Here is a 27,365-nt window from a genome sequence, read left to right as displayed (position 1 = left end):
ACACATCTCTCTAAAGGTAACAAGCTACTTTGGGAACACTTAAATCTCAGCCTCAACAAAATACATTTTCATGAGCGTGGATTGGAATGGTTCAGGTCATGTTAACGAATTTTCAATTCCCAGGCTTGATTTGGGCTGTGACAAAACCCAGAGTTGTTTAAGCAGCCCTGTCCTGCACGTCAATCCAGAGATGTTCTTTACTACTCTCTAATCAAACCTCGGGTTGCCTCCTCATGAAACGTTTTTCTTTATAAACAGAGGGTGCTCACAGGTTACACACATCCAGATCGCCACAGCAACCGAGGCTCTGAAGGTGGAAAGGATTCCTGAACTCTGCCTTTCTGTGTGTATTCCACGTACAACATCAGCCAGGAAATACAGGCACAGATCTGTGCTGAGCAGGATTTGCATTAATAAGGAATGCAGGGAAAGAGCCGTGCCTCCAAAACACACCACTGGGATATTTTTCCTTGCTGTTTCAAACTAAATCTGTGATGAAATTATTTTTTTAAAATGCTTTTTATTGCAGCTTTTATTTGTAATTCATTATTCCCTGTAACCAGCGATTGTTGGAGGCTCACAAGCAGAGCATTGAGAGGTTTCCTTTTCATGAATGAAGTTCTGTCCAGCCTGCGAACAGGGACGGCAGTTCAGGAAAATGCCCAGAAGTGCCGGGGAAGATCGGGGGCTGCGAATGCAAACGGAGCCTAAAACAGGACAGCTTTGTTTACTTGCCCAAAATCAGATCGCAGGGCTGGCTTTTAAATCCAAAGTGGACGCAAACTTACTCGAACGAGATAAAACGGTCAGAAAATCAGCTTCAGATCCTCGTAAAAGCTGGTTTTTTGAAGGCTTTTGGCGATTAACATTTCCACTCCCGCGCTGCCGGCCGAGGTACCCCGGGCCGATGTCACCAATAAATGAGCTTTTAACTGCGGGAAGGCGGAGCCGGGACTTGGCGCCGGGGCCATAAATAAGAGGGTCCCATGTCAGGGCAGTTTGGAGCCAGTGAGCCCCGGCGGCGCTCGGAGCGAGCATCACCGCGAGCATCGCAGCGAGCGCGGAGCGACAGCGCGGAGCGGCCGGGCCAGCGCAGCGGGCACCGCGCAGCGCCAGGAGAGCCTTTCCCCGTGTGGAGCATGAGCCGAGCGGGCAGCGGGACCCCCGGGAGCCCCGGGAGCCGGGCGGCAGCGCTGGTGCTGGCGCTGGCGCTGGCGGCGCTGCCCGCGGCCGTGTCCGGCTGCAGCTGCGCGCCCGCGCACCCGCAGCAGCTGCTGTGCGATGCTGCGCTCGGTGAGTCCGCCCGCGGCTCCGCGGGGCCCTTTGGCAGCGAGGGGTGCGGGGAAATGGGCTGCTGGAAGCTCTTCTGCGCAGCCCTTTCGCAGGGGAATGGGTGCCAGGAGCCGCTCCGCTTCCCGCGCGCTGCCGGAATGTTTCGTGGTTATAAATGGCTGGGATTGCTGTGTTAGAGAGCGGCTTTCTCGCTACTCTTACCCTCTTTTATATATTTTTGTATTAGGTCCTAACTTAGAGAATACCTGAGCTTTCAAATATCTGCTGTTAGCAGTGTCTGCTATATATGAAGTTTCCTATCTAAATATGCCTGCAATGTCTAAACTGTGCATTTGTAGCACTTCAGGGGGAAAAAAAACCCCAAAACTAAAGGACCACAAAATGTAAGTCCCCAATGCTAACTTGCTGAAACTTTTGATCTTTGTTCTGCTATTCTATACTTTCTTTAATTTATTCTTGTGGTTTTCTGTCATCTGGAGCAGGAAACTGATAGGCCCTTTATTTTCTGCAGATAAACTGGCTACAGCAGCTCTGTGTGAATGTGACTTTCCGGTTTTGGGACAACTGTGCCTCATGACAGCCAGGCAGCACCGTGGTTGTCAAATAACTTACAGAAAGAGCCTAAAGATCCCAAAGTTAGGCTGCACGGGGATGAGAAAATGGGACATTTTGCGAAAATGTGACATTTTGCAGCCTTTTGATTTCATTAGCTCAGGCTAAGGCTGGTTGGCTTCCATCGGGTGTGAACAGTAAATGTAGAACATGAGTTTCCAAAGTGTCACAGAATTAGCATCTCTATGGGGCAGGCAATCCCTTCTGCATACTGATTCATTGCTTTTATGCCGTGACAGAAAATCTTTGTGGCCATGACAAACTCTAAGCTCTGTTTGTGGCCATCAGTTAAATTGGTTTTTAATCTGCCCGTGTTAAGCAATCTCCTTCATGGAGGTACCTCCACCAGGCATTACACGCTTGGGGGTGTTCAAGGAGCGAGAGGAAAGAAAAGCTGTGCTACAACTAAATACGTGTACATTTAACTGCTGCAGCCTGCTGCATGCCTGTGCATTTGTGACAGCTTCTCAACAGACTTAACGTAAAGATTTTCCAAAATTAACAATTTTACCGTATAGAGGAAACTCAAAATATTCATTATGGGCTGCCTTCCTTAGGGAAGCCATTCTGATGATATAAATTCATATTTACTCAATTCTTAGATATATTTTGCAAATAGGAACTATATCACGCTACTTTTTATTTAAAAGCTGAAGATAGTTTTATGTTACAATGTTTGGACCTGATGCTCAGGCTCTCACTCCTATAAATATTCCTATCTAAGTAAACTTCCTCTTTTGGCTGAGGAATGTTTGTGTCAAGGATCCCTTTGTTCACTATAATTTTAAAATACCATTTCTGTATATTATAAAATGGGAGATGAAGGGAATTCTTCATATGAATGTATACATATTTCTGTGTGTGCATTTGCATATACACACACATAAAACCTGCTCAAAGCATTTGTGGCTCAATTACTGGATATGCTTTGGCCACAATATTTTGCATAAACTGAGCAAAACCCCTTTGGAGGAGCTGGAGTGGAGCTGCCTGTCCTGTGTGAGAGGAAACTCTGCTTGGCAGAGGCAGCTCCCCCAGGCCGGTGCCAGCAGCCTTTGTGCCCAGGAGAGGAGCTGTGCCCGGCGGGAAGGGGCACCCCGGGCTGGAGCCCTGGCCGGGCACTGCCCTTCCCCTGGGAATTGGGGCTGTGCCTTGGGGACACACCTGTGGCCTCAGGGCCACCCTGGTGCCAGCCCTTTGCTGAGAGTGCTCCAGTTCTTCAGTTATTGAATTCATCCTCTGCACCCACAAACACGGCCGAGGATTTCCTTGCAGGATTTCCCAGCACATCTTGTTAAAATAAAGATGCTGGGACCCAAAACCCCAGGGAAAAGCCAGAGATAAAGTCTCGGGCTCGCTCATGGAGCTGCCGACCATCACGCGTCCTTCAGCCACGGTGTAAATGTAACATTTGCAATTTCCTTCAGCATGACTGTGATGGAAGTGGGGGGATTGAATTGACATTACCTGAACCTCTAATTGAATGTGCAAAGCCCCCCAGCAACAGCATTTTTGAGAGATCCAAGGGAAAACAAGCAGAGAAATTAATGACGTCTGGGACGAGCTCTTTGGCTTTGGCTTTTGTTAAGATGATTGGTGCTGGGACACTTTGTCTTTCACTGCCAGGAAGTTTTCGTGGCTCTAAATGCCCACAGGTAGCACAGAACCTGAGCAACCTGATAGTGATAAGAGTCAGGGAGAGCTCCTGGTCCCACCTCAGCTGAAATCAAGGATGAGTGGAGAGCCCTGCAGGCGTTAAGGGTTGGACGCCATGGGAAGAGCCATGGGATTTGCCAGGGTAAATCAGGAGTGCTGTGCCAGTCCTGCCGTTTATCTGACCTTGGGTTTGTTCGTCTTCCCACAGAGCCTTCAGAGGATGTGATTTTGTACTGATATGAGAAATTTTCATGAGCTTCTCAGTAGTTTGAAATTTCACTCCAGGGTGAGGTAACTCATTAGCAGGAAGGGCCTGGCACCATGAGATACATGCCTTTTACAAAAAACCAGAGATACATCCCTCTTGTGTTCCTCTAAATGGTGCCGGGGCCTTCCTAAGATGTGCGGAATTCCTTCAGCCCCCAGAGAACACCTCTGCTTTCCCACAGGACTTTCCCTGGGAATGGAGAGGTTTAAATTAGACAGGATGTCCGTGCTAATTATCAGTGCTGACCACATTGCCCAGGTTTTCTCCTCACAAAAATGTGGGAAGGAGGTGCTGGATAACAAATTCAGTAGTGAGGCCCTGGAGTGCCAAGCCAATACACAAAAACCCTTTCGATAATTGCCTTTCTTTGGAGAGAAACATGGATGCAATTGAGTTTACCAGATAGTGCCAAGATAACAGATTTCCCTTTTGCCACTGAATTTGTCTTCCTGGCCTCAGTTCCAAACCAGTGTGCACTTCAAATCAGGCAATCTGGAGACAGAAATGGGGTACGGACAGCACTGATTCCTTTCTAAAGTCTGGCACTTTAAATTCATGCTGGTTTTTCCCCTTGGGCTATTTTTTGGACAGTAGGACAAATATGTAAACCCTTCACATTTCTTAGCTGTGTAACACCAGCTCCCCTCAAATTTTTTTGTATTCTTTTTGATTTCAACCATCTTATTGTCGTTTTTTCTTAAGAATATATTGAGAATTATATTTTTGCTGAGCAGCAATGACTAACAGGTCTTGCATACAAATATATATAATATAGCTTCAGAAAACAGTTCTGCAGCTTTGGAGAAGAGTGGCACATTTCAGAATAGGATGGAAACATTACAGCTGGAGCTTGGCAGCCTTTTCAGCCCATTAAAATCTCCCAAGATCACTGAGATCAAGCATTGTAAAGATGTGCCAGATGATATATTAAATTTTAATCACATTTAAACATAACAGTAAAAACTTGCTTTGAATATGCCAGAATTAAGTTTTCAGAGTCAGCTCCTCTGGGAGAAAGTCACAATATGCTATTTCTTTATTATTGAATTTCAAATGAAAACTTTCATGGCTCAGTGTCCCACAGTTTTGCCTCTCTGCTCTATAAAATCCAGTTTTGTGCTGGAATGGATTAATTTGTACATTATTAGGTGGGAAGTAATTTTTGCCTGATGGGAAAAATCAGGGTTGGGGAATGTATTGGAAATGGGGACGGTGCTTCTTCCAAGGGAGGAGAGGAAAGGTGAACAGTGAAATGAAATGTTTTATTGTTACTCTGCTGTGTTCTATTCACAGTGAGCAGTGGCACTGGGCAGGTCTGGTCACTGCATGTCCTCCCTTCAGGGGAGCTTTGGCACCAAATTTAGCAGTGATGTCATTGCCCTTCATGTCCTTGGGGACACAGTGTCCATACCAGCAGTGACAGCCACCCCAAAGGGCTGTGGTATGACAAACCTTGGCTTTCTGGGAAGGTTTTTATGAATCCTATTAAAAATCCGGCCTCCTGATGCTGTTGCTTGGGCAAGACAGCGCCTGGAAGCGCCCTGGGCAATGCTTCCAGATACCCTCTGACCTGGGCTCATGGGCAATCCTGGAATTCCTACAGCTTTTTGGACCTCCCCAGAGCATGGAAAACTCATGATCTGCATTTCTCTTCCTGCCCTGCCAAGCAGAGGCAGATCCCACTGCTTTACAACCCCTCCTTGCCCTAGGGTGCAAACCAGTGCCAATAATGCACATTTCCAGAGCCACTTGTCACTGACCAGGAAGGAACATGCAGCCACCATTCCTCAGGGCTCACACACAGGAGTGGCAGCTGAGTTTCTACTCCAAGAATTGGGAATTGGATGGCAGAAATGCTGTACTGGGCTGCTGCTGTTCCAGCTCTGTCCCAAAACCAGGCAAAGCTCTGCACCTGAGCAAGGTTCCTGCAAGGATTTTTGTGGAAAGGAAGTGGGGAGGCAGCATTGGTGCCACTGGGGGAGAATGCTGCCAGTTACATCTCCAGAACCCATAACCAATGAATCCCCCTAAAACAAGCTAAAATGATCCTGATCTCAAAACTCATGGTGGGAGGTTTAATGCAGAGGGGCTGGAAATGAGGCAAGTCTCTGCCTTTTCCTCAGCAAGGGGCTGAGGAAAGCAGAATTCCAGTCCTGTGTGTCCCACCAGTGCTCAGGAAGCAGTGTTGGGAGGTAGGAATCATTAACAATCACTCTTCCCTGTTGTTAGATGACAAATGTTAGGTTCATTAACAAAAATTATTGAGAAATAGACATTTCAACCTATCTTGGCTGTACAGTGCCTGTCAAACTCAGTTACAGAGAAGGGGACAGGTTTCTTTACTTCTCTAAGTACAAAATAAATACAAATTAATTTTTCTTACTGTCTTTCATGAATACTTTTATACCTATTAATAGCACTTTCAAATAAAATTTTTAATAAACTGGACAGCATGAATTCTAAGAAGTTGTTTAGTTTAAAGTAGCTGCTGATGCATTTAGAGAGAAGAAAAAATACCTGGCACCCTGCAAAGGCCCATCACTGATAAAAATGCCCACAGGTGGCAATTCAGGAATTATGGCAGTACATATAAATTGCTTGGAATCACAGCCTGAAACTTCAAACAGCTTTAAAAAATGCAAAAATCCTAAGAAACCTGGCTGCTCTGGCTGCAGGAATGCTGTGGTGTCACTCACTGATTACAATTCTGTGTGTTTGTACCTGAAGGTCCAGTGAAGCACCTCGGTATTCCCATTCAATGAATTCCTGGAATGCCACTGTGGGAAGAGCAGTGAGTCCTTCCTTTTGCAGCTGAACAGTGAAAATAAATGTCACAAAAATATCAGCGAAACAGCTTCCTAGGATCGAGCCTGGAATTCCTGTTTGGGAATAGGGAGAGTAAGACCTGAATAAGACCTACAAATAACCCTATGTCTACTTGAGGGTTTAGGATGGGAGCAAACACTTTGAGAACTTAAGAAATCCATGTAAAGTTAGTGTCCTAAGTTACTTTTCAGCGCTGAACTCAAGACTTGAATCACACTGCCAATCTCATGCAACTCTAAGAAATTATTTCCAGTATTCTGTAGATGAGTGGTGTTCAGAATCCTGCCTTTTCAGCACGGAAATGGGGCTCACTCTGGGCAAACCCAGTCGTTCTCCTTCCCTTTGCTCGCTGGATTTTCATGGCAGTGTTCCCAACACTTCAAAGTCGTAGCTGTAAAATGAGGTGGCATCACAAAACTGAACAACAGGACGGGATTTTAAGGAGCCAAACCCACTGAGCACAACATTCCTGTCAATTACAACAGAGCTGAAAACTGTAACATAATTTAGCTTTAGTGAAAAAAACCCAAAAACCCAGAGCTGGCTATTGTGTAGTAGAATGAAATTTCAGGAGAATTGTGCTGGTTGCCTGACTTAGAAGTAACTCAGTAATCCCAACTTGTGGCTGAGTGTGCTCTAAATTCAGGAGAAGAAAACTAAAAAGCTGAGTTACTTTTATTTAAAAGCATTTGTTGTAATTCTGGGAAACTAAACCCCATCACTTCAAAAACAACATTCTACACACACCGAGCGGAGAACAAAACTCAGGCTTAGAAACAAAGATTAAATAATATAAAACAGAGAACATGAAAGACTGCCAAGCTCTTAATCCTATTAATGTGCCAACTTTAATCCCAAACTCTCTCATTAAAAAGTATCTCAGCAATGTGGGGTTCCTTCCGCCCCGAGGAAGGGCCGTGTCCCCATGAATGGAAATCCACAATAACATCATGCATGTTGTTCTGCAGTCTTTGGAGCATAAAGAGGGTGTTATTCTTCAGCTGAAATTAGGCAGATGTTGATTACCAGTCAAATGATGTGGTATCTGAGGCTTGTGAAGCAGAGAGAAATGTTTCTGGTAACATGAGGAGCAGCTGTGAAAACAGTGCAGGAAAATAAAGCTGACCTTGAACAACATTAGGAAATCAGGGCAGTTTTTAGGTGATATTTAAGTTAAAAGAATCCCACACTTCCGTTAAAAATACACTCGCCTCTTCTATTTGAATGTTTATAAAAGTGAGATTTTAAAACCTCACCGTCATAAATTGAATGTATTCTTCTAAATTTAAAAAAAAAATAAACCCACATAATCTTCTGGTTTAACAAGGAAGCCAAACCCGATCAACTCCTGCCTTCAACACGAGGAATTTTTGCATCCTGAGCCAAAAACACAGAGATGCACAAAATCCTGACCTACCTGAGAGTCCTAATGAGCTTAAACATAGACCTGGATGCCTGAACGGGAAATGCAGTTTGGATGCAGACTAGAACAGTTCTGTGTAAATAAAACCCTACAGAGAAACCAAATTCTGCAAAGCATTTACACTGGGAAATAATGCACTGCAAATTCATACCCATATCACAAGGTAATTTAAAAAATCCTTGGTACCTGCTTAACTTTGAGGGTATTCATGGGGTTTTCACTCTTCAAAAGTTTCTGGGGAGTTTTAGTCCAAGTCACGAACTTCACTGTAAGGCTTTGATTTCTCAGGTACAGATAGGATTATCTCACCACCCTTTTCTTATGCAACTGGAAGCATCACCAAGACTTGGAAATGCTCTTCCATACATTGCTTTCCATAGAATAAAGGGAAAATCCTGCTACAGGTACAGTTAAATTCTTCAACAAGCTCTGTGTTTACAGATCCAAAACAACTGTGTCCAAATAGTCCACAAAGCTCCACTATTTTTCTTTCTCATGATTTCAGAACCGTGGTTCAGCTGATTACTGTGCTGATGATTCAGTTACTTTACAGTTGGCTATGAGCATTTATGGATGGAATATCAGGAAACAAAAATACAGAGCAGGAAAAATAAAACTGCCTTTAGATCCCAACTAGCAGAAACATCTTCTGAACTAAAGATTCCTTGACTTTGGGTCAAGTGACAATGTAGACTTACAGGTAAGAAATCTATCCTGCAAACCCAGAGGAGAAGATTTTTTCCCACTCACTCAGTATTGGGCCAGCTTTGCTGCTGCTCACTGTGTTTGCATCTAGAACTGAGCTTGTCCCACAGCCCCAAACATCTGAGTTGAGTTACAGATTGGAAATGAAGCTACTGTTTGCTGCTCCGTCCTGTTGAAAGGTTAATTGATAGATGAGACATTTGCCAGACACATTTGTTCTTTTTCAGCTGTTTAAAAATAATTCAAAGAACATTCAACAGGGGCTGGTTCTCAAAAGAGAAATAAAAACGTAGGGGTTTAATCTTAGGTTTCCACTCCTGAAAGAGTCAGGATGAAGTAGCACCTCAGCAGATCCTGAAGTAAACATCTCTCTCTCTGCTGGAGTCTGAAACTATTCAAAGCTGTGCAATAATTCAGAAACAACACTGCAAAAGAGTGGGTCCTGGATGTTGAAAGCATCAAAGGCAAAGCCTGTGTGGGACACCTGCACTCCAAGGCTGTGACAGGAACCATTGGAAAGGTTTCCCAGATTTTTTCTCATGGCAGTGTGTTGTATCCACCTCATCCCCAGCCTGACAGTACCACCAATAGTTTGGCAGCGCTCCAGTGGGGATCTAGGAGTCATTTGTGACCTCCCAAAAACACTGCCCGAACCATCCTGACGCACATCAGTCCTCATCCAGCACCCAGACTCCACTTCCAGCCTACCCCTGCCCCAAGACTGGGAATCTTCTGGATAAGAATTAAAAACCAGATGGTTTATCCATATCCAAATGGATATTTTGAACTATCTCCAGAGGTGGTGATGGTGGCCAGCAAGTGTTGATTAAAAGCTCCCAGCAAAGCCAGTTGGAGGTAAAGCACTTGGACACCCATGGCAGAGGTCTGGATCTGACTGGAAGCACCCCAGTAAATTCATAACAAGCAGATTCTGAAAGATGCAATTAAATAGGAGTTAATCTGCAAAAGTGAGAGTTGCCTGAGTTCAGCTCAGGCTGCTTATTGTAAATAAAGATAAGGATTCACCAGCCACCAAGTTGAAAAGCAGATACCTGAAACAGTGAGAAGTAGGAGAGCTTCTGCAAACTCAGAGTACAAACCTTTCTTATGCAATACAGATCACCTCAAAATATGTGAAATGGAGTTACAGCACCAGCAGAGCCTTTTCTTTTGGACTCAAACTAGAGAAAAATGAGTGGGAACAGGATAAAAAATATTGGCATCTTCATGAGAGTGTAGTTGGCAAATCCTTCCACATGGGCAGAAAAAACCAGAATATTTGCTGTCCAGGGACTTGCTTTGGAAAGGTTTTAAACAGTTCAGGTTAAGGGCCATTTATTGAGCCAAAACATCACCCTGGTGGCACTGGCAGGGATGGTTGCTCGTGGCAGAAAAGGTCCCTGCTCCCAGGGATGTATGGAATGCACACAGACATTCCCAGAGATTTCAAATGACTGACACAGCACCACTGCCACTCCTGTTGGAAGCCAACATGTGCAGATCAAATACTGGAACACAAAGAAAACAAACCCTTAATTCTCCCCAAAATTATCTCCAAAATAAGCTGCTTTAAAAACATCAGTGTGTATGTAAAGGTACACGCTGGGTATTAAATTACTCCTTTTCCAACATTATTTTATGCCAATCAGTCAATAATTTTTGCCTCCTTTTGGCAGCATTGGTGATACCTGTGAGCTTCAATCAGAGTTACAATCAGAGTTACCAATGCTTCTTTCTTCCTCTCATGCGTATTCCGAGAAATTTTAATATTTTCTGTGTACATGAATATTTAAGCGAGTTAATTCGCTCTCTTCATTGGTGAGAATCAAAGCTTTACCATAAACAAATGTGGCAAGAAAATCCCTGACACAGCTGAACAATCCAGCATGTTTAGTTAAACGAGGGCAGAGAAAGGGAGGGTGGCAATGCTGGGCAGATGGGACAGTTGCTCTAAATTACAGAGAAAAACTCTTACAACCTCTTGCACAAGTTAGAGGTTTTGTGGGCAATTTAAATCAGCAGCCAACAGACCATGTTTAATTTGGAATTCTAGCCAAGATACCTGTTCTACCTTTTCTGTGCAGTGCAGCATCACTTTAAGGGGGTTCATTGATTTTGGTCTGTTGTGACAAGTTCTGTGCAGATTTCTCTTTCTTTTGAGGTTGATTATTCATTCTCCTTTCCTGCTGACTCTGTTCCCTCTCTGCAAGAAAAGTTCAGTGTCTCAGATGTCTAGTTTCCTATCTAAAGAATATTTTTTGTCATGTCTGTGTACTCCTGAAACCCAAGTGTTCCTGACTGTGTTCCTTGGCAGCTCTGATAGCATTTCTTGCCATTATTCTCCTCCAAGAGACCAAGAGTGGGCCATAATAGATGGGGTTCAGCTTCTATGGCCTCCAGACACAAAGAAGGTCGATGAAACAATGTGGTCACACCCCCTCTCCAGAGTTTTTCTTGGACTCCTTGCATTATTTTACCATAACTGGGCTTTAGGTGACTGCATAGATGGGGTTCTGCTCACAAACTTGAAGTTATTTTGCTTTCTGGTTGTTCACATTTAAATTCCTGGCCAGTTCCAGATGCCTGACTTCAGCTGGAGGCAAATCTGAGCTGCAGTGGTGTTTGCTGGCCAGGCTGCACACCGACATTCCCCCTGGAGCAGCTCTGGTGAGGGGAGGAAGGAATTCCAGTCTCTTCCTGGGATTTCCAGCTTCCTCTCTGGTCTCCTGCTGAACCCTCTGAATTCATTCACTGCCCAAACTGAAGATGGGCACTGCTGAAAATCTCATTATCCCCCTTGTCCCCCATCTTCTCTTACAGAGTACAAATTTGAGCACTTGCAGTGACAGGGTGTTAATAAAACCCCTTCTTTCTTAATCCCACAGTAAACCCTGAAGGAAATCACCATCCTTTGGTTGAGAAAATTTCTTGATGGAAAACCCTTGGCTGGGTTTTGTTCTGGCTGGGAAAAAATCCTGTGGCACCAGCACTGCACTGGGGTATTTCTAAGTGGTCTATCCCAATACTCAAATGAAAATCATCAGTATTACACCATTGATTAGCTAAAGCAGCAGTTCTGGGAACTTCCCTTACATGACTACAAAATAAACTAGGACATATAAAATAATAAATGTAGAAAGTAAAAAAAAATACATGTCTAAAGTAATAAACTGTAGAAAAACAGTTAAATGAGACCTTAAAAACAGACAGACACATCTTTACCAGGCGGTGTAAAGTTGTCAAGACTGCCACAGGTGAACTGGGAATGCATTTCTATTTTGCTACAGCCAGTTAAGCAGGCAGAATAAAGGAAAAACAACACACCTGGAAGTAACCCCAGCCTGTGACCCCAGGGACAGGGACAGCCACTGCCACCTGGCCTGCAGAGCCCAGAGCCAGTGCAGCTCTTTCCTGCTTTATTCTAATATTATTCTCATATTATTCTAATATTATTCTAATATTCTAAATTCTATTCCATTATTCTATTTTTCTGAATTTTATTATGTTATTCTAAACCACTGGACCTGGAAACTTGACCTTCACAGCTCCAAAGCCCCAATGTGGACTCTTTTGCACGTTCTTTTGACAAATTCTTTCAGTGTATAAACCCAAGACACGTCGGTGCCATGTCCCAGCCACGTTTGAGTAGCCTGGGATGGGAAGGGCTGCAGTGCAATGGAACAAGAAAAGGGCCAATGGAACAGGAATGATTGCCATGTCTGGGGCACTGGGGTTCCTTTGGATTTGTAAAACAGCGTTGGAGCTCACAAAAGTGTTGCAATGAGGCAAAATCCTCTTTCAATAACTTCTTTTGAGGAAAAAGAAGTCTACATATACACTTCTGAGGAAAGCAAAGCCCTCTTCTCCCCCACCCCCCAAAAAACATCACTTTTGGACAAGAAGAGTTTTTGAACTGAGTTTCCATAAACTCGAGGTCTCTGTGGTTGGGGCTCCAGCAGTTGTCACTGTGGGATTTTCCTTTTACCAAAATTCTGGGTGTGATCTTCTAGGAATTGGAGACGTTTATGGAGCAAGTTTTAAGCTCCTGCACCCCAAAGAGGAAAAAAAGTTCTGATAGATGATAGATAGATAATAGAAATTCAAATTAATCTTACAGCAGAAACATCTGCATGTTGTGTATGAAAGTGCTTCCATTTAGGTGAAAGGACAGATTTGTATATGGAGAAGTTAATTGGAATATAAGGGCCTTCAAAATGATGCAAATCCAGATTCTGTGTCCATAGCTATGCTGCATTTCATACCACACCCTTTGACTGACATGGTGTTTCAGAAAAGCACTTTTTGGGTGCTTTTTATCTACATTTAGGATGCCAGCCCAACTGTGTAACAGCCACACGCTTTTATTTAGGTCCCTCTCCTTGTGCCATTTATTCCTTGTGCCATTTATTCCTTGTCCCTCTGAGAGCAAGAACATCTTTCAGCAGCTTGACTGAAGTGTCAGACATTAAAGAGACAGGCAGGAAGAAGTGCTCAAAAACTGCTCCTTATATTTTAGGTAATTAAATGGAAGGGCTAAATTGAGGCTATAAAATATAAGAGAAAAGCAGAGCTTCATGAGTTATTATCATAACTTTTCAGTAGCTTACATCTTTTCCTGTCAACCGAGGTTATTGAGGTCTTGTTTCAAGGTTTTTGTAGCAGAGCTGATTCTGATTATAAACTTGTGAGACAGGAGCTAAACTTTCCTGATTTCTTGAGAGGATGAGGATTTCTTGAGAGGAGATGGAGATCATATTTCTATTCACAGAGCTGTGGTGTAGTCTGTAAAAAAGCTGTAGTGAACTGCAGGCACAACTGAAAGAGATTCTTCCTCAATATGCATATAAATTTATGTATTTATATATTTATATATTTTTATATATTCTATATTTATATATTTACATATTTTTATATTTATATATTTGCATATTCGTATATTATTTATATATTTGTATATTTATATATTATTTTTATATTTTTATATATTTATATATTTGTCTATTTATACATTTTCATATTTCTGTATTTCTGTATTTTGATATTTATATATTTAAAACAAGAATGCACATAAGGATTTATACATAATACATAAGTTCTTTTTCTTATATCTAGCAATATCTTAAATATCTTCCTCGATAATTATTTTTCACTGTGCAGTTGCTGGTACTTAACAGATACTGGGGGAAAAGACATCTTTTGTTCATCCATTTTTTATTTTCTCCTTACCTCCTGTTTCTTAGGATTAGGAGATTTATCTGGGGAGTAAACTCCAATTTCCTTTCCTCTTTTAAGGAGTAGTAAAGTTGATTACTTTAGCTGAGTAAAGTTGCCCTTCTTCAAACACTCGGACTGTGAAAAGCAGCTTAAGGGGGATAATCCTACCACTCGTGTCAGCACAGCAATATTATATAAAATATTAGATACTGTGATGTAGAATATATTATTTAATAATACCAACTTGTACCAATGACAGTAATTCTTCACTCAACAGTTTTCCCTCTGTTGTTGTCTTAGAAATAACTCAGAGCCTAAAAAGGACACAAATTTCAGGGAATATGTGAATTTCAGTGGACAGAGCTCAAGGATTTGGTTTATCCGGATTCCATCCATATCTGTGCCTTGGAATGGGCCCTCCAGTGACTGCTCAGCTCTTTGTGTCTCCTCTCCCTTCATATTTCATGGCTTTTGTCACTGTGGTGGGGTAGAATCAATCTCTTGGCAGGGAATTTACCCAGTAGAAGGAAATGTGCCCTCAGTAAAATAGTTCCTCACCATCACAAAAACCTCTAACACACAAGGTGATGGCACAGTTTATTTAGGGGTATTAATTAGTGCAGCTAGTTCCAGAAGGAGATCACCCAGGTTTGGGAAAGATGCTGTTAATGCCTAACTTTCTACCCTTTATTGCATAGAAACCCTCCTGTGTGGTACAAACCCCTCACTTTTCTCCTGACTGTATAAACACAAAGGTATCAAATGATAAACTCGGTATGTTCTGTCTTTTACCCGGTTAAAATGATCTTCTGCTGATGTACAAATGGTTGGGAGAGGTTCCCTGTTATTCAGGAAAGGAGGAGTAAATATCTTCTGAACACATTTCTAACCCTGAGTGCCCAAGGGCCGAGCATGGTCCTCCTGTAGCTCGAATTCATTTCCTTTCACTTCAGTCACCAGAGACAACCTCCAGCTGCAAAGTGGGGACAAAAAAGTTGCATTTTATCAAAGCTGAGTCCCACAGAAAAGCTCCATGCTCCTACTGAAATACTGAAGTCTGTATTTTGAGTGCAGAACGAATCGGAGGCATTCGGAATTACTGGCACTGGAACACGAAGTCTGGGCATGTGTATTCCATATATGCAAATTCCTCATAAGGAAGCAATAACTGCCTGACAGATAAAATGACATTATTACTGAACAACCAGAGGCTGTTCTCACTCACACTGAGAGGCCAAGCCAGCCGTGGAACACTTGAAACCGTGTCCTGAAAAGAAGTGCAGACTCGGAGGAATCCTGAGCCCCAACCACCCCTGAACCACGAGTGAGGAGAGGGAGATGGCCGGGCCCAGGAATGCTCCTGCAGGAAGTGCTTGTGGTTAAAAACAGAAGCAACCACATGAATCAGAGGTTTGAGGAGACAGCTAGACGACACTGATTGCAAAAAAATATTAATGCACAGATAAAAAAAAAAAGAGAAACTCAAGAGGGATGAAAAGGCCCCAAAAGATCTCTGTGTGTTTGAGTTTGGTTTCAGGAGAATAGAAGGGTAAAACCGAAATAGCTAAAAATGTAGGCAATAAAACTTTTTTACTGTTAAAAAAACCCAAGAAAATCTCAATTTGCCCTCCTTTGCTGTCTGGAAGCTTTCTTGCAAACAAACAAATGAATGAAACACACACAACACAAAAATAGTTCTCATTCTCTTCTCCACACGCACTAAAAGGGTCTCTTCATGATGAACCCCAGGACATTACACTTTCAGCCTTGCACAACTCCACGGAGACCTCTGGAGCTATCAGGGGTTATCTATAACGTTCCTCTCCTGCGCTAACAAGTCGAATTTCATAAAAATACAGAAATGCACAACATTGCAACATTAAACACAAGGGGGAAAGTAGTTTCAATTCTCCTACATTGAGTAGGCAGGAAAAGATTTACTGCATATAAACCATGTTATGGTTCTGAGAGAATAATGTTGTTTTCTCAGCCCTTTCCCTCAGAATTGAACAGACTCTTTAATGAGAAAACCCCTTTTTTTTTTTTAGGAAGTAATGATGAAAAGGAGAGCACCTCAAAACAAAACAACACAATCCTAATTTGTGCCTGCCAGCAGTGTAGAGCACACACGATCCACACCACTTTTCCCCTGGAAGGAGACCAGAGCACTGCAGACACACAGTTAATTTGTGGGATTGCTCACATCTGCAGATGATTAAAGAGATGCTGCCACTTACCACGTGAAATGAGGAATTTGCTGCTTGTACTTAAAAGAACTCTTTCCTCCCAATAAGTCTAAAATGCTCCTCAAAAAGGGTTTAAATGGCTCAGGAGGAGGGAACATGGTGCCAAGAGATAGAGGCTGGAGCTTGGAAGCTGCAGGCATCTGCACCACGTTGGTTATTCCATCTGGTTTGCTCTGCTAATTAGTGAGGAAATGGGAATTGCCCAGGGTGAGGTGGGACCGACCTCTACCCGGCTGGGTTTCCTATTCCTTTTCTTTAACTATGATGTTTACTGTGATAAAAACCAGGTCAATCTAGCAAAGATATGAGGGGGTTTTGGGGAGGAAATGTGATTTTGAAGTCACAAAACTTTCCTCTGCTCTGGCCTTTGCCAGTGTCTCTCCACAGGCACAGACTGTTCTAACCCAGGAGCTGTAGGAGTGGCCATCCAGAATGGAGCAAACCTGGGGCTCTCACTGATTTGGGGGGATAAAAATCCCCAGAGGAATTTTGGCCACGTACCATATTCTTAGAACCACTGTGCCAGAGCTGTAGTACATTTTAAACATCACATACAGCAGAGATGCCTCAAACAAAGAGAGGGGGGAAGAATCCATTTCTTCTTCCAGAAAATCTCCTACTTTCCTTGATTAAAGAACAGGAAATAAATTAAGTGCATCCAAACAGGGAGCACTGATTTCTCCAGGTTAACACAACTAATGGTGTGCCCTGTCAAGGCTCAGAAAAGTGAATATAAGACTTTTCTTCTTATTTCATGCATGAAATCAATGCTTTCATCTTGCCTGGCCCAGGCTTTCAGGGTGATGCCTCAAGTGTGTTTATTTGATCAGCAATTCTGTCATCAACAGCAGTGTCCCTTTCCTCTGCTCACTGATTATAATGATGGGTATTTTGTCAAATTTTATGGGATTCAAGTCTTCCAGAGATTTTGATGGACAGTTTTTGTCAAAACTGAGTGGTTTCCAGATTCTTGGGAATTCAGATTTACATCACAGACAGCCCACTTGCTTTTGTTTTCAGGAGCTCAGCTGGTGTTCTTATGGTAAAATCTTTAAAATCTACTTGTAGCTGAAGTGTCAAAACAATGCTGAAATCTATCAATGTAATTTTCACTTTTGCTCATAAAATTGGGCATCTGCTCATTTGCATTTCAATCTCTCTCTCTCTTCCAGTGATCCGAGCAAAAATATCCAGTGAAAAGGTGGTTCCTGCCAGTGATGATCCCCTTGATACCCACAAAATGATCCGGTATGAAATCAAACAAATAAAGGTACATGGAATCACTCAGCTTTTTTGAAGTTCAATGATGATAACCTCTGCATATTTCAGCCCAAAATAATTTAGCCCAAAGTGCTGGGAAGCTGGAAAAGCTGCTCCAGCTGCCTCCACAGTTAGACCCAGATGAAATACACAGAATAAACCAAAGGAGGGATGAAAAAAAGAAAAGAAAGCTGTTCTGATATCCAGGTGGTTTTTGCTAAATAATGATATTTTGATGAGAAATTTTGTTATTGATAATTTATGAAGGTTCCAAAAAATGTGCTTTAGCCTGTGAGTGGTGTCAGTACATCTGGTTTTGGAGGATTCCTGATCACCTGTGCTCTGATGCTGTGGCAGCTCTGGATGATCCAAACTTTCCAAACAGAGGGGAGCATTTCCAGCTGGGAGAGCAAACCCTGTGTTTGTTGTGAACAGGGATATTTGCAGGGCAGGAGTCCTTCCCTCACACTCACATAAACAAAAATCCACTTGTATGAGTGTTACTGGGGAAGCAAACACCCAAAGGCACATATCCAGAATCTCACAGGATTTTTCCACTATTTGTTCAGCTCCAATAAGGAGATACCTTCATTAATACATTTTAAGAATATATATCTTGATCCCATTTAAGTCACTGTCAAACTCTGGCTGATGTTCAAATGATCATGGTTTACCTTTTTCTGGAATACACAAGAAGTAATCTCTCTAAATTAAAATGTGTGAGTGTGCACAGGTGGTTTGATTTGGTTAGTTGCTTGTTTTTCTAGGTGGTTTCATCTCTTATTTTTCACTGAATATTATTTTTTAATATTTACATTTAAAATACAAACTATAAGCCATAAACTATGAATAGTGTATAATATTTTCATTTACTGGGAGCAGTTAAGATCATTATGAATGGCTACATGCTTTCAAAAGAAAATTCAATCATTCATATTGTATCCACTGATACAACCCCCTCACAGGAGTTTAAGTAGGAAAAATCTGTGGTAAACAAGAATAACCCAAAGTCTTCATAAGGATGGTTATCACACATGATTTCTGTTAAGGTTTTACAGCAACGTCTACAAGCCAGTCTCTACCTAGCTAAAACGAACCCCAAAGCTCTTCACCATCTGCCAATTTCTGTCTTCTTAAATATTAAGGATATATTCAAGTGTTTCTTTACAGAAATAAGTACATCAATGCCACAGAATTCCCTTTCCTCCCACTGGCACTTTAATGTTCTGCTGCTACTCTGCAACACTTCGGTGACTTGATAGGAATGCAAATCATCTTCTACCTCAGCCAAACAAGAAGAATGAGAAGTCTAATCTGAGTGATTATTTTCAGTCTGTAATCCCATTCTTCAGCACCAGCACAAGAATCTCTGTGTGAAATCTCTGAAATATATTTGTGTATGGCAGCTGCTTTGGAGTTTCTCCCTAATTTTCACCAGTGGAGGCCTGTTCAGAACTCAGGCAGCAGTAAGAGATGTTTGTTTAATTCCAGCCCAGTTCAGAGGGCAAGTCAGCCAGGCCTGGAGAAAGCAGAGATGTGGTTTTTAATGAAAGATGCTCTACACCATCACACACAGGCTTAGACTAACAACAGTGACAGCCCCCACCCCTCAAATCCTTCCATCTGAGCAGAGGGGGTTCAGGACCACTTCAGGACCCAGCTCTCTGCTCCAGGGAGGGAGGGATTTTGGGAAGGGAAGGATTTTGGCTGGAAAACAGGAGCTCTGTGACCCGCCCACCCTCTGTGGGGGTTCACCTGTGCACCCAGTGTGGCACCAGAATAAACCCAGCAAGGTGACTGTGCCTGATAAACCCCACAGGAGTGACAGAGGGGGAGGCAAGCTGTGACATCCCAAGGATCTAATTGGTAGGTGCACAGAGGTAAAAATTAAAGCTGCTGGCCAATGACTCTGTTTGCTGAGTAACTGAGCCCAGAGCAGCAGCTTGGTCACACCATGGCTCACCTCAGGCGGCAGCGTTTGAAAGAATTTAACTCCTCAGTGTGTGTGTGCAGGGGGAGAATATTCTCTGCTTGCTGTTCTGACCTTCTCCCAAGCACTACTGGTGATTCCTCCTGGTGCCCTGCAGTCCTACAAACTGAAGGGTCCTGTGGATGTCCAGTGGCTCTGACCACGGGGCTCTGGACAGCCCAGTGCAGGAGCAGGCGCGGGGTGGGGGACAGGCCAGGAATGTGCTTTGTGTAACACAGCAGGCAAGAACAGACTGCCCAATCATCCCCTTGGAGCTGTACAATTCATCCACGATTATCACCTCAGTGTGAATTTTGGGGAGTGTTTTTGGGCCACTCAGATATTCACATTTCCCTCATCAATTCTCCTCTCTTGGAAAGGGAACACAGAGCCTTTGGAGGTTGTATTGGACTGTAACAGCAGTCTGTGCTGTTTCTCTGCTCTGTTGCTCTCAGGGTTGTTGAGCTGTTCCATTAATGTGGATGGCTTTAATTCTGTCTCTCTGATTTTAAATCCAGTGCATTAGGCTTAGCATTAAAACGTTGCTACTCTAGATGGAAATATTGGATATTATTTTGGTATTCATTTTCAGAAATAAAAAAATGTTGACAACAGGGTTATTCATTTTATAGGGGTGGGTTGGCATGTCAAGAAGCCATAAATGTTTTCCACTATTGTTCTTTTCTTGCAATATTTACAGCATGATATTAAAGAGAGAAGATAATATATGATTTACGTGAAATTGAATATTTCTCCATAATATTTTTGTAACTGACTTGGTCATCATAGTCCTTCTCAAATCTTAAAGCCAAGACGTGTTGGTGCTGGTTACACCCCTCAGGAGGACAGGGATAGTGTCCATACAGACTTTAGGAGCAGGTTCACATCTCTCTATCCCCCAAATCCTCACCTTGTTTCCCTGCTTCAGTAAAGTCTCACCAGGAGCTCAGGTGTACACGGACCATGCAGTACCAAATCCAACCACCTTATCCCTTTATGGAGAAAAATCCACGCTTTTAGGAGATGGGAGGCTATGATTCAGAAGATTAAATATGATTTACTGAGTTAAGCACAAGATTATAATCTTTAGAAATGCTGTAACAATTATATAGGTCAAAACCAGAGATAAGTCAGGCAGGAATTTCAAAAAAACCCCAACCAAGCAAGCAAAATACCTGCAACAAAACAAACACCAAACTCATTTAAATATTAACTAAATCTCTATTATGCATTGCTATGCATATTTAGGGAGCTTTATAGCTAAATCAAGGTGTGTTGTCTGCATAAAGCCCCCAAATTTGAGATCAAGGGCTGAGACATCCATGGAAAAGCTGTTCCCTACAATCTCCTGAAGGTTTCTGAATGTGGAGAGAGCTTGAGGCAGAGGACACGTGCAGAGCTCACGTGGTGGCCCTGTCCCAGACACATTTTCCTCATCATTACGGAGGTTTTCTGTGATTTCCACTGCTGCTTTGGACAGGGTGCCAGTTTGGTTTGTGTTTTGCTCTGGCTGGGCCTGTTTGTTTTTTTCTCTGAAGTATTTCAAACCCCATCTAATATTTTTGGATCGGCAGCGCGGTGACAGCAACGTTGGCTTTTTTCCCCCCTCCATAAACAAGTCTTCAGAAAAACCAACACATTACAGTGTATTTTCTAGTGGCCTGTACTATTTAAATCTCCTGGGAGGGCTTGAGGAACACAAACACATTTTCCAGTGACACCAGCTGCGACTGGGAGAGCTGTGAGCCCCTGCCATTGTCCCCAGCTGTCAACACGTGGCATGATGTCACCGGGCTGGTGGTGGCACACGAGGTGATGACAGCCACTCTGAGGCTGAGCAGCACCTTCTGCTCCCTCCTCGCTGTGTTTGGACACAGCCAAGCCTGTTTGGATCTTCTAATGGCTCATTTAAGATTTCTTTTCAGGGTTGAAACTGCTGGTTAAGGGGCAGCCAGTCTGAAAACTGTGCTGATCCCAAATCTCTCCATTTTGGGGCTGCAGGGTGTAAATCCTAAGGGCTGGATCAAGTTTTCCAGCAGTTATTTGAGAAGGTCCCATTGGTGAGAATTTTGGATATGGAAAACTACTTTGCTTTAGTGACCAAACATGAGAACAATGCTCAGAAAATGCTCAGTTCTTCAGCATGTTAGGTGTCCCTGGAGATCCCAACAACCACAGAGGTCAAGAGAAAATTCCCCACGTGAATACACCGAGAAATATTTGCATTTTGCTTGGGGTGAATGCTGTCTCTGCATTGCTCCTCAAAGGGAAGATGCCAGTAGAATATAAATTGAAGAGAAAGTTTTAGCAAGCCATTAAATGCACTGAAAAAGCACATTTTAAAAGCTATCATTTAAGAAATGAAGACCTACCTAATTTCCTCCTAAAATTATTGGATGTGTTTCATTAAGTGGAGAGAAAATTCCAATTGTTGGTGCTTTCTCATATTAATTCAGACTTTGGAGCCTTCTTTAAAGAGATGCCCTGTACCTCTTCCAGCTCTTGTTTGCAACTGTTTTTTCATGCTTGTTTTCCACTACTGACTCTCTGTTTCTGATCATTTTCAGATGTTTAAAGGATTTGAAAAGCTCAAGGATGTCCAGTATGTCTACACCCCTTTTGATTCATCACTCTGTGGAGTGAAACTAGAAGCCAACAACAAAAAGCAGTATCTTCTTACAGGTAAAATGAAACACAGTTAGTGTTCCTGGAAAGCCAGAAGTAACTGCTTAGAGTGAATTTGCTAAAATATGCTAAAAAGGAATGCATTTGTCTACTAAATGCAAACACAATGGGATGTAAAAATTGTGTTCAGCTGCAGTTATAGCGTGGTCTTACATGCTTTCCATCCTTCCTCCAGCAATCTTAGAGCAGTTCCAAAGGAAGTGAAGGTCAATGATGATATAATTAATAAAGAGAAGGAATTTTGATTCAGTACTTGCCATTATTATTCAATTAAAACCAACAGTACTGATTTTCCCAGGAATGCAAACATGCATAATGAGCCAACACGTGCCTGTGTGTCTGCAGGTCTGGGCTTCAATGTAACCACAGATTTTTCCAGAGAGTCCTAAAATCCAGTTTAACATAGCACTGCATTCACATGCACCTCTGGCAGGGAGATTATCAACATCTTTTGAAAAATACCCTTCTTCAATCTTTTACATCTACCCAGCATGCAATCAGAAGAGTATTCTCTCAGTTATAATTAAATTAATTCCAAAAAATGTTTTAAGTATGACTAATTTGGTGCAATTAGTTAAAAACTTGAGGTCTTCTTACACTCCTGTTCCAATGTTTAGAAAACATTTTTATTGCCTTGCTTTTTTTGTGTTTTCCATGCCGCAGGCCAGATTTTAAGCGACGGCAAAGTGCTCATCCATTTGTGCAACTACATCGAGCCGTGGGATGATCTATCCTTGTCTCAGAAGAAGAGCCTGAACCAGAGGTACCAGATGGGCTGTGGCTGCAAGGTGAGTGCAGAGCAGAGCAATGCCTGCTCCCTCCTGCGCCGTTCAGTCGCATTTTTGAGCGTAAACCCCGCTCCAAAGGAAGCTGCAGGGTGCTGACCGAGCTCTTTGCCCCCAGATCACCACGTGCTACATGGTGCCCTGCTCCATCACGGCCCCCAACGAGTGCCTGTGGACAGACTGGCTGATCGAGAGGAAGCTCTACGGGCACCAGGCCAAGCACTACGCCTGCATCAAGAGGAGTGACGGCACCTGCAGCTGGTACCGAGGGGGGCCTCCCCCCGAGAAGGAATTCATCGACATCAGCGAACCTTGAAGGGCTCACTTCCTAAAAAAACAAAACAAACAAACCCTTGGAGGCTCATTCCATCCGACCCTGCACGCTCACAGCTTTGAACTGCCATGGTCTCATGTATCTGTTGCTTAGAAACAAACACCAGTTGTCCTGTAAAGAGTCTGTGGGGTTGGCACTCGTGCAGGACGAGGGACAAACCTCCTGGAGGTACCTGCTCTGCTCTGTTATGCTTTGCACAGAGGGCTGGCAATGCTCCCCTGTGTCCTCCAAGGCATAACAGGTTCCCTTTTGCCAATATGAATGTACAAGAACAAAAGAATTGCCAGAATTTTGCCCCCTGTTTGATAACCTGCAGATTAAGAGCTCCCCGTGTTTTATTCCAAATCTTTCCAATGAACTACGGAATGTTTTATAGAACTATTTTTTTTTTTTTTTCTGTATGAAAGTCTTGGATACAAAAGAATTATTGTACAGTGTATATGTAAAGTATTATAACAATGTGCTATTAAAAAAAAAAGATTCACAAATATTTCCTTATCTGTTGAAACAAGTTGAACACTTCTGTGATTAAAACAACCTGTGCTCCACATTTTGTACGTTCCTTATGTCACAGCTTCCTTTATCCACGGAGTTGTAACTTCCATTGATAACAAGGTTAAGAAACAGCCTTGATAATCAAAACCCCGCTTCCCAAGTCAGCATTCCTATGGATAGCCACACCTTGCTGAAGGAAAACCCAGATGTTTAATGCTTCAGTATTCCATGGAACAAATCCCAAGCCCAAATGATGACAGGCTAAAACTGCTCAGAATGACAAAAATCGTGTCCATCCTGCTGCAGCCCTTAACACCTCCCGAAATACATGACCAGGTATTTCTACCCCAGCACTAGAACCTCATGTGAAAAGATATGCAACAAATATTGTATAACTTACACTGCAAGTGGTCTCTGGAAGCTCTCAGATATTTGACCCTATTTAATATGATTTAATTGTTTTTAATTCATGAACACCCACTGTACTCTGTCAGTGAATTCAACTACTTGTGAACTCAGGCTAGAGAAGGGTTAAAACAGATTTTGCCTGTTACTTTTTAGTGTGTTAACTTTCCTGAATTGATGACTGGAGTTAGTAACTAATCTCACATATGTATTTAAGTTTACAAAAGCAATTCAATTCACAGTGGTGGAACTTGGGGAAGAGCAAATGCCAAAGGTCAGACTGTTCATGTCCCAGAAACTGGGGGAGAGCCCTCAGGCAGGATGGGAATCTCCAGTAGCTGTTATTTCTGACAGATTTTGCTCTCTCTGGTTTTCTCCATTGGCAGAGATTCAGCTCTCCTCTGCTCTCAGGGGAGCTCCTGTGGTGGGATCAGGTCTCTTTAAAGGGTTCACACAAACTTTTTCCAAGTTCCTGCCAAGCCCGGGGGGCACTCCTAGCCTGGGGGCTCAGTCAGGGTCAGCACATTCCTGCCCATGGGCTCAAGGGTTTCCAAATGGCTTCTTCAGCCTGTTTGCTGGACAGTCCTGACAAAACCATGGGGATTTGACTTGCCAAGAACATTTGCACATCCCTGACTCCCTTCAATCCCATGAGCAGCAGTTTGGACATGAAATTCAGCATGGCCCACGTACCTTAGGACACACCAGGACATGATGCACTGGACAGATAACAGACACTTGAAAGAAACCCCACTGCATAAAGTATCTTTTGTGTCATATTTTCGTGTCTCTAACATTTCTTTTGACAATTCCTTGAGCCCTTATCTAAAGGACAGGTTTGGAAACACTCTTCTGAGCAAAAATACTTAATTTTGCTGTGACTAAGTTTATACATTTCCAGTGAAATGCAAATTGTGCAAGGCCAACAGGAAAGCAAGTCATTATTCCTTTGAGGAATACATGTCCCATGATATATAAAAGCCAATGCTTGACTTCTGATTTACAATAAATCAGTCTGGCTCTTTTAATTTACAACCCTAAATTAAAACCATATATATGTGCTGCCAAATGTAAAGCCCAGCTTGCTTTCTGCTTTATTCAAGACAAACCAAAGATTTCCTAACACTAATAATTTGGACCATAAACTTACATAAATGAAACAAAAAGAATAAAAAAGCTACATTTCTTCCAAAAAAGAATTGATATTGCAGTGACAATACTGGCAGAGCTCTTTACTGACAGTGCTGTGCATTTGTATTACTAATGGTCAGAAAGATTCAAAGCCAGGTCTTATTTCCTCGTGTCAGATCAAACCAATTCCTAGAGAATCCCACAGAGCTCGATAACCCCAAAGGTTGATATTCAATGGTTAATATTCAGTACCAGTCCTGCAGCATTTGTCTCCAAATCCATTTTGAGGGGATGGTGCCTTTTGGAGAACACTGCAGCAAACAGATATTTTCTGCTTTTCAACTCACCAGAGCTCTGTTTCTATTTCAGTTTTACAGTAACCAGACCTTAAACTCAACTCACCCAGCCCAGGTTGCCTTCTCTGTGCACCTTGCACAAATAAATGCTTTCTCTGATATTTATGGACAGATTGTAATACAAATTGCATGCCACAATTAGTTTTAAAAACATTTTCTATTTGTCCTGCCATAAAATATCCCACATGAGGTGTTTCACAATTAGTGTCTGTCTACTTTGATTTCTGGCCAAGCATAAATCTGCCCAAACTTCCCACAATGGATGGTGCAAAAGTTAATTTTTTCCCTCATATCAATAAATGTGGCAAGAAAAGCTTTACAAAAACCCCTTTCAGAATGAGATTTTATTTTCCTTGAGGAAGATTCTGAAAAGGCTTGATTGCAGCGTGGCATTCTGAATATGTTATTTTCCTATCAGGAGATCTTCTGTAGTGGCAGTGATATATTATCAATAGCAGGTTATTTTAACACCACTTTCTTTTTACTTCTTGAAACTGTGCATGCATTACATGAGAGGGTAGAGCAGAAATGCAGCCTGGCACAATGTTTGATTTTAAGATGGAAATGACTCACATGACTTTTGATAAGAGTAGAAAGAAAAGAAGAGAGAAGGGAGATTGTACAGGTGAACAGGGGAGGAAAAAAAACCACCTGGAATATTGCTGGTGTTTCCTCAACGTTCCAGTGAAGTTTTAATTAAATTGTTCAGCAATTATGTTGAAAAAGCCGTGTTGTTTTGGCCACGGCAGAGAACAGAAGAGGCGGGAATGCAGTGAAATAAAGGGAACTAATTACTGAGGGAAAGGCTGTAGATATGACTCAACTAGCACTGAGTTCAAAAGCCTCCCAGCGTTCTGTGTAATCAGTCTGGGATGAATGTTTCTGTTTCAAAAAGTGTTTCATTAAAGCAGCTCCATTTTTACACAAAGCAGTGGCATCTTTGTTTATTTACCTTTTATTGCCCAAAGCCTTGGCAGAAACGATCAGCAGAGGGTGGAAGGAGCACCTCTGGCACGCACAGCTGGCCCTCAGCTCCCAGAGATCTGGGGCTTTCTCCCTCTCCCCACGTCCCCCCTGAGCTGGTTTGCACTGGAGGGTGGGGACAGCTCCAGGTTCCCATTTGAAGAATAAAAAGGGAAGGAGCAAAGGCAAGAGGAACTCAAAAAAATATATTTTAAACTGCCAATTAATGGCCAAATTCTGCATCAACACATGCAAATGAGGCCAGCTGTTGATAAAGTGTTGAAAACCCAGAACAAAACAAAATGATACGGTTTCAGTGCAGCATGAGAAGACTCTGATTTCCAGATCATCTTACAACCCACTCTAGGAATTCAAACAAAATGTTATCTCGTATCACATTGCCTGATTATTTCCCAAGCCACCAAGTTCCAAAAACCTTCATCAGAAGGAATAAAACCAAACAAATGAGTGTCATCACAGGCAGCTACTGCAGCCGTTCTGAGCGGCAATGCAGCACCCAAACATATTCATTTTCTCTGGATTAACATTCATTACCATAGAAATATGTGAAAAAAAATTACATGACTGTGGAGAAAAACATTCAGAAGTTCAAACAAAAGAGAAATAACTTATTAGTTCAGACTTTAACGAGCAATGTAGAGGAATGTAGGTAGGGAAAACCACTCACACAGTTGCTGACCTCAGAAGAATACACCATATAAACTTACAAGTCTGACAC

At 42.5% G+C, this 27,365-nt stretch overlaps 2 protein-coding genes across 2 annotated transcripts in view; one reads left to right on the top strand and one right to left on the bottom strand.

Moving 5' to 3' along the window:
- SYN2 (synapsin II) overlaps nucleotides 1-27,365 on the bottom strand; it is a 153,712-nt gene that overhangs the window by 49,498 nt on the left and 76,849 nt on the right. The gene's annotated exons all lie outside the window — the stretch shown is intronic.
- Nucleotides 972-23,824, top strand: TIMP4 (TIMP metallopeptidase inhibitor 4). The gene is made up of 5 exons (XM_048316163.1): nucleotides 972-1,293; nucleotides 17,416-17,513; nucleotides 22,040-22,154; nucleotides 22,821-22,945; nucleotides 23,061-23,824. Exons 1-5 carry the CDS (start codon nucleotides 987-989, stop codon nucleotides 23,256-23,258), a joined length of 843 nt encoding a protein of 280 aa, XP_048172120.1. The 5' UTR covers nucleotides 972-986; the 3' UTR covers nucleotides 23,259-23,824.

Source organism: Corvus hawaiiensis, chromosome 11, assembly GCF_020740725.1.
Source record: "Corvus hawaiiensis isolate bCorHaw1 chromosome 11, bCorHaw1.pri.cur, whole genome shotgun sequence".
Taxonomy (NCBI): Eukaryota; Metazoa; Chordata; class Aves; order Passeriformes; family Corvidae; genus Corvus; species Corvus hawaiiensis.
Note: the sequence above shows the minus strand (reverse complement) of the source record. Positions and strands in the feature narration are given on the sequence as shown.

Coding starts and splice junctions, on each gene's coding strand:
- TIMP4 (XM_048316163.1), top strand. CDS start 987: ATGTCAGGGCAGTTTGGAGCCAGTGAGCCCCGGCGGCGCTCGGAGCGA. Junction 17,514..22,039: donor ATGAAATCAAACAAATAAAG/GTACATGGAATC, acceptor GATCATTTTCAG/ATGTTTAAAGGATTTGAAAA. Junction 22,946..23,060: donor AGATGGGCTGTGGCTGCAAG/GTGAGTGCAGAG, acceptor CTTTGCCCCCAG/ATCACCACGTGCTACATGGT.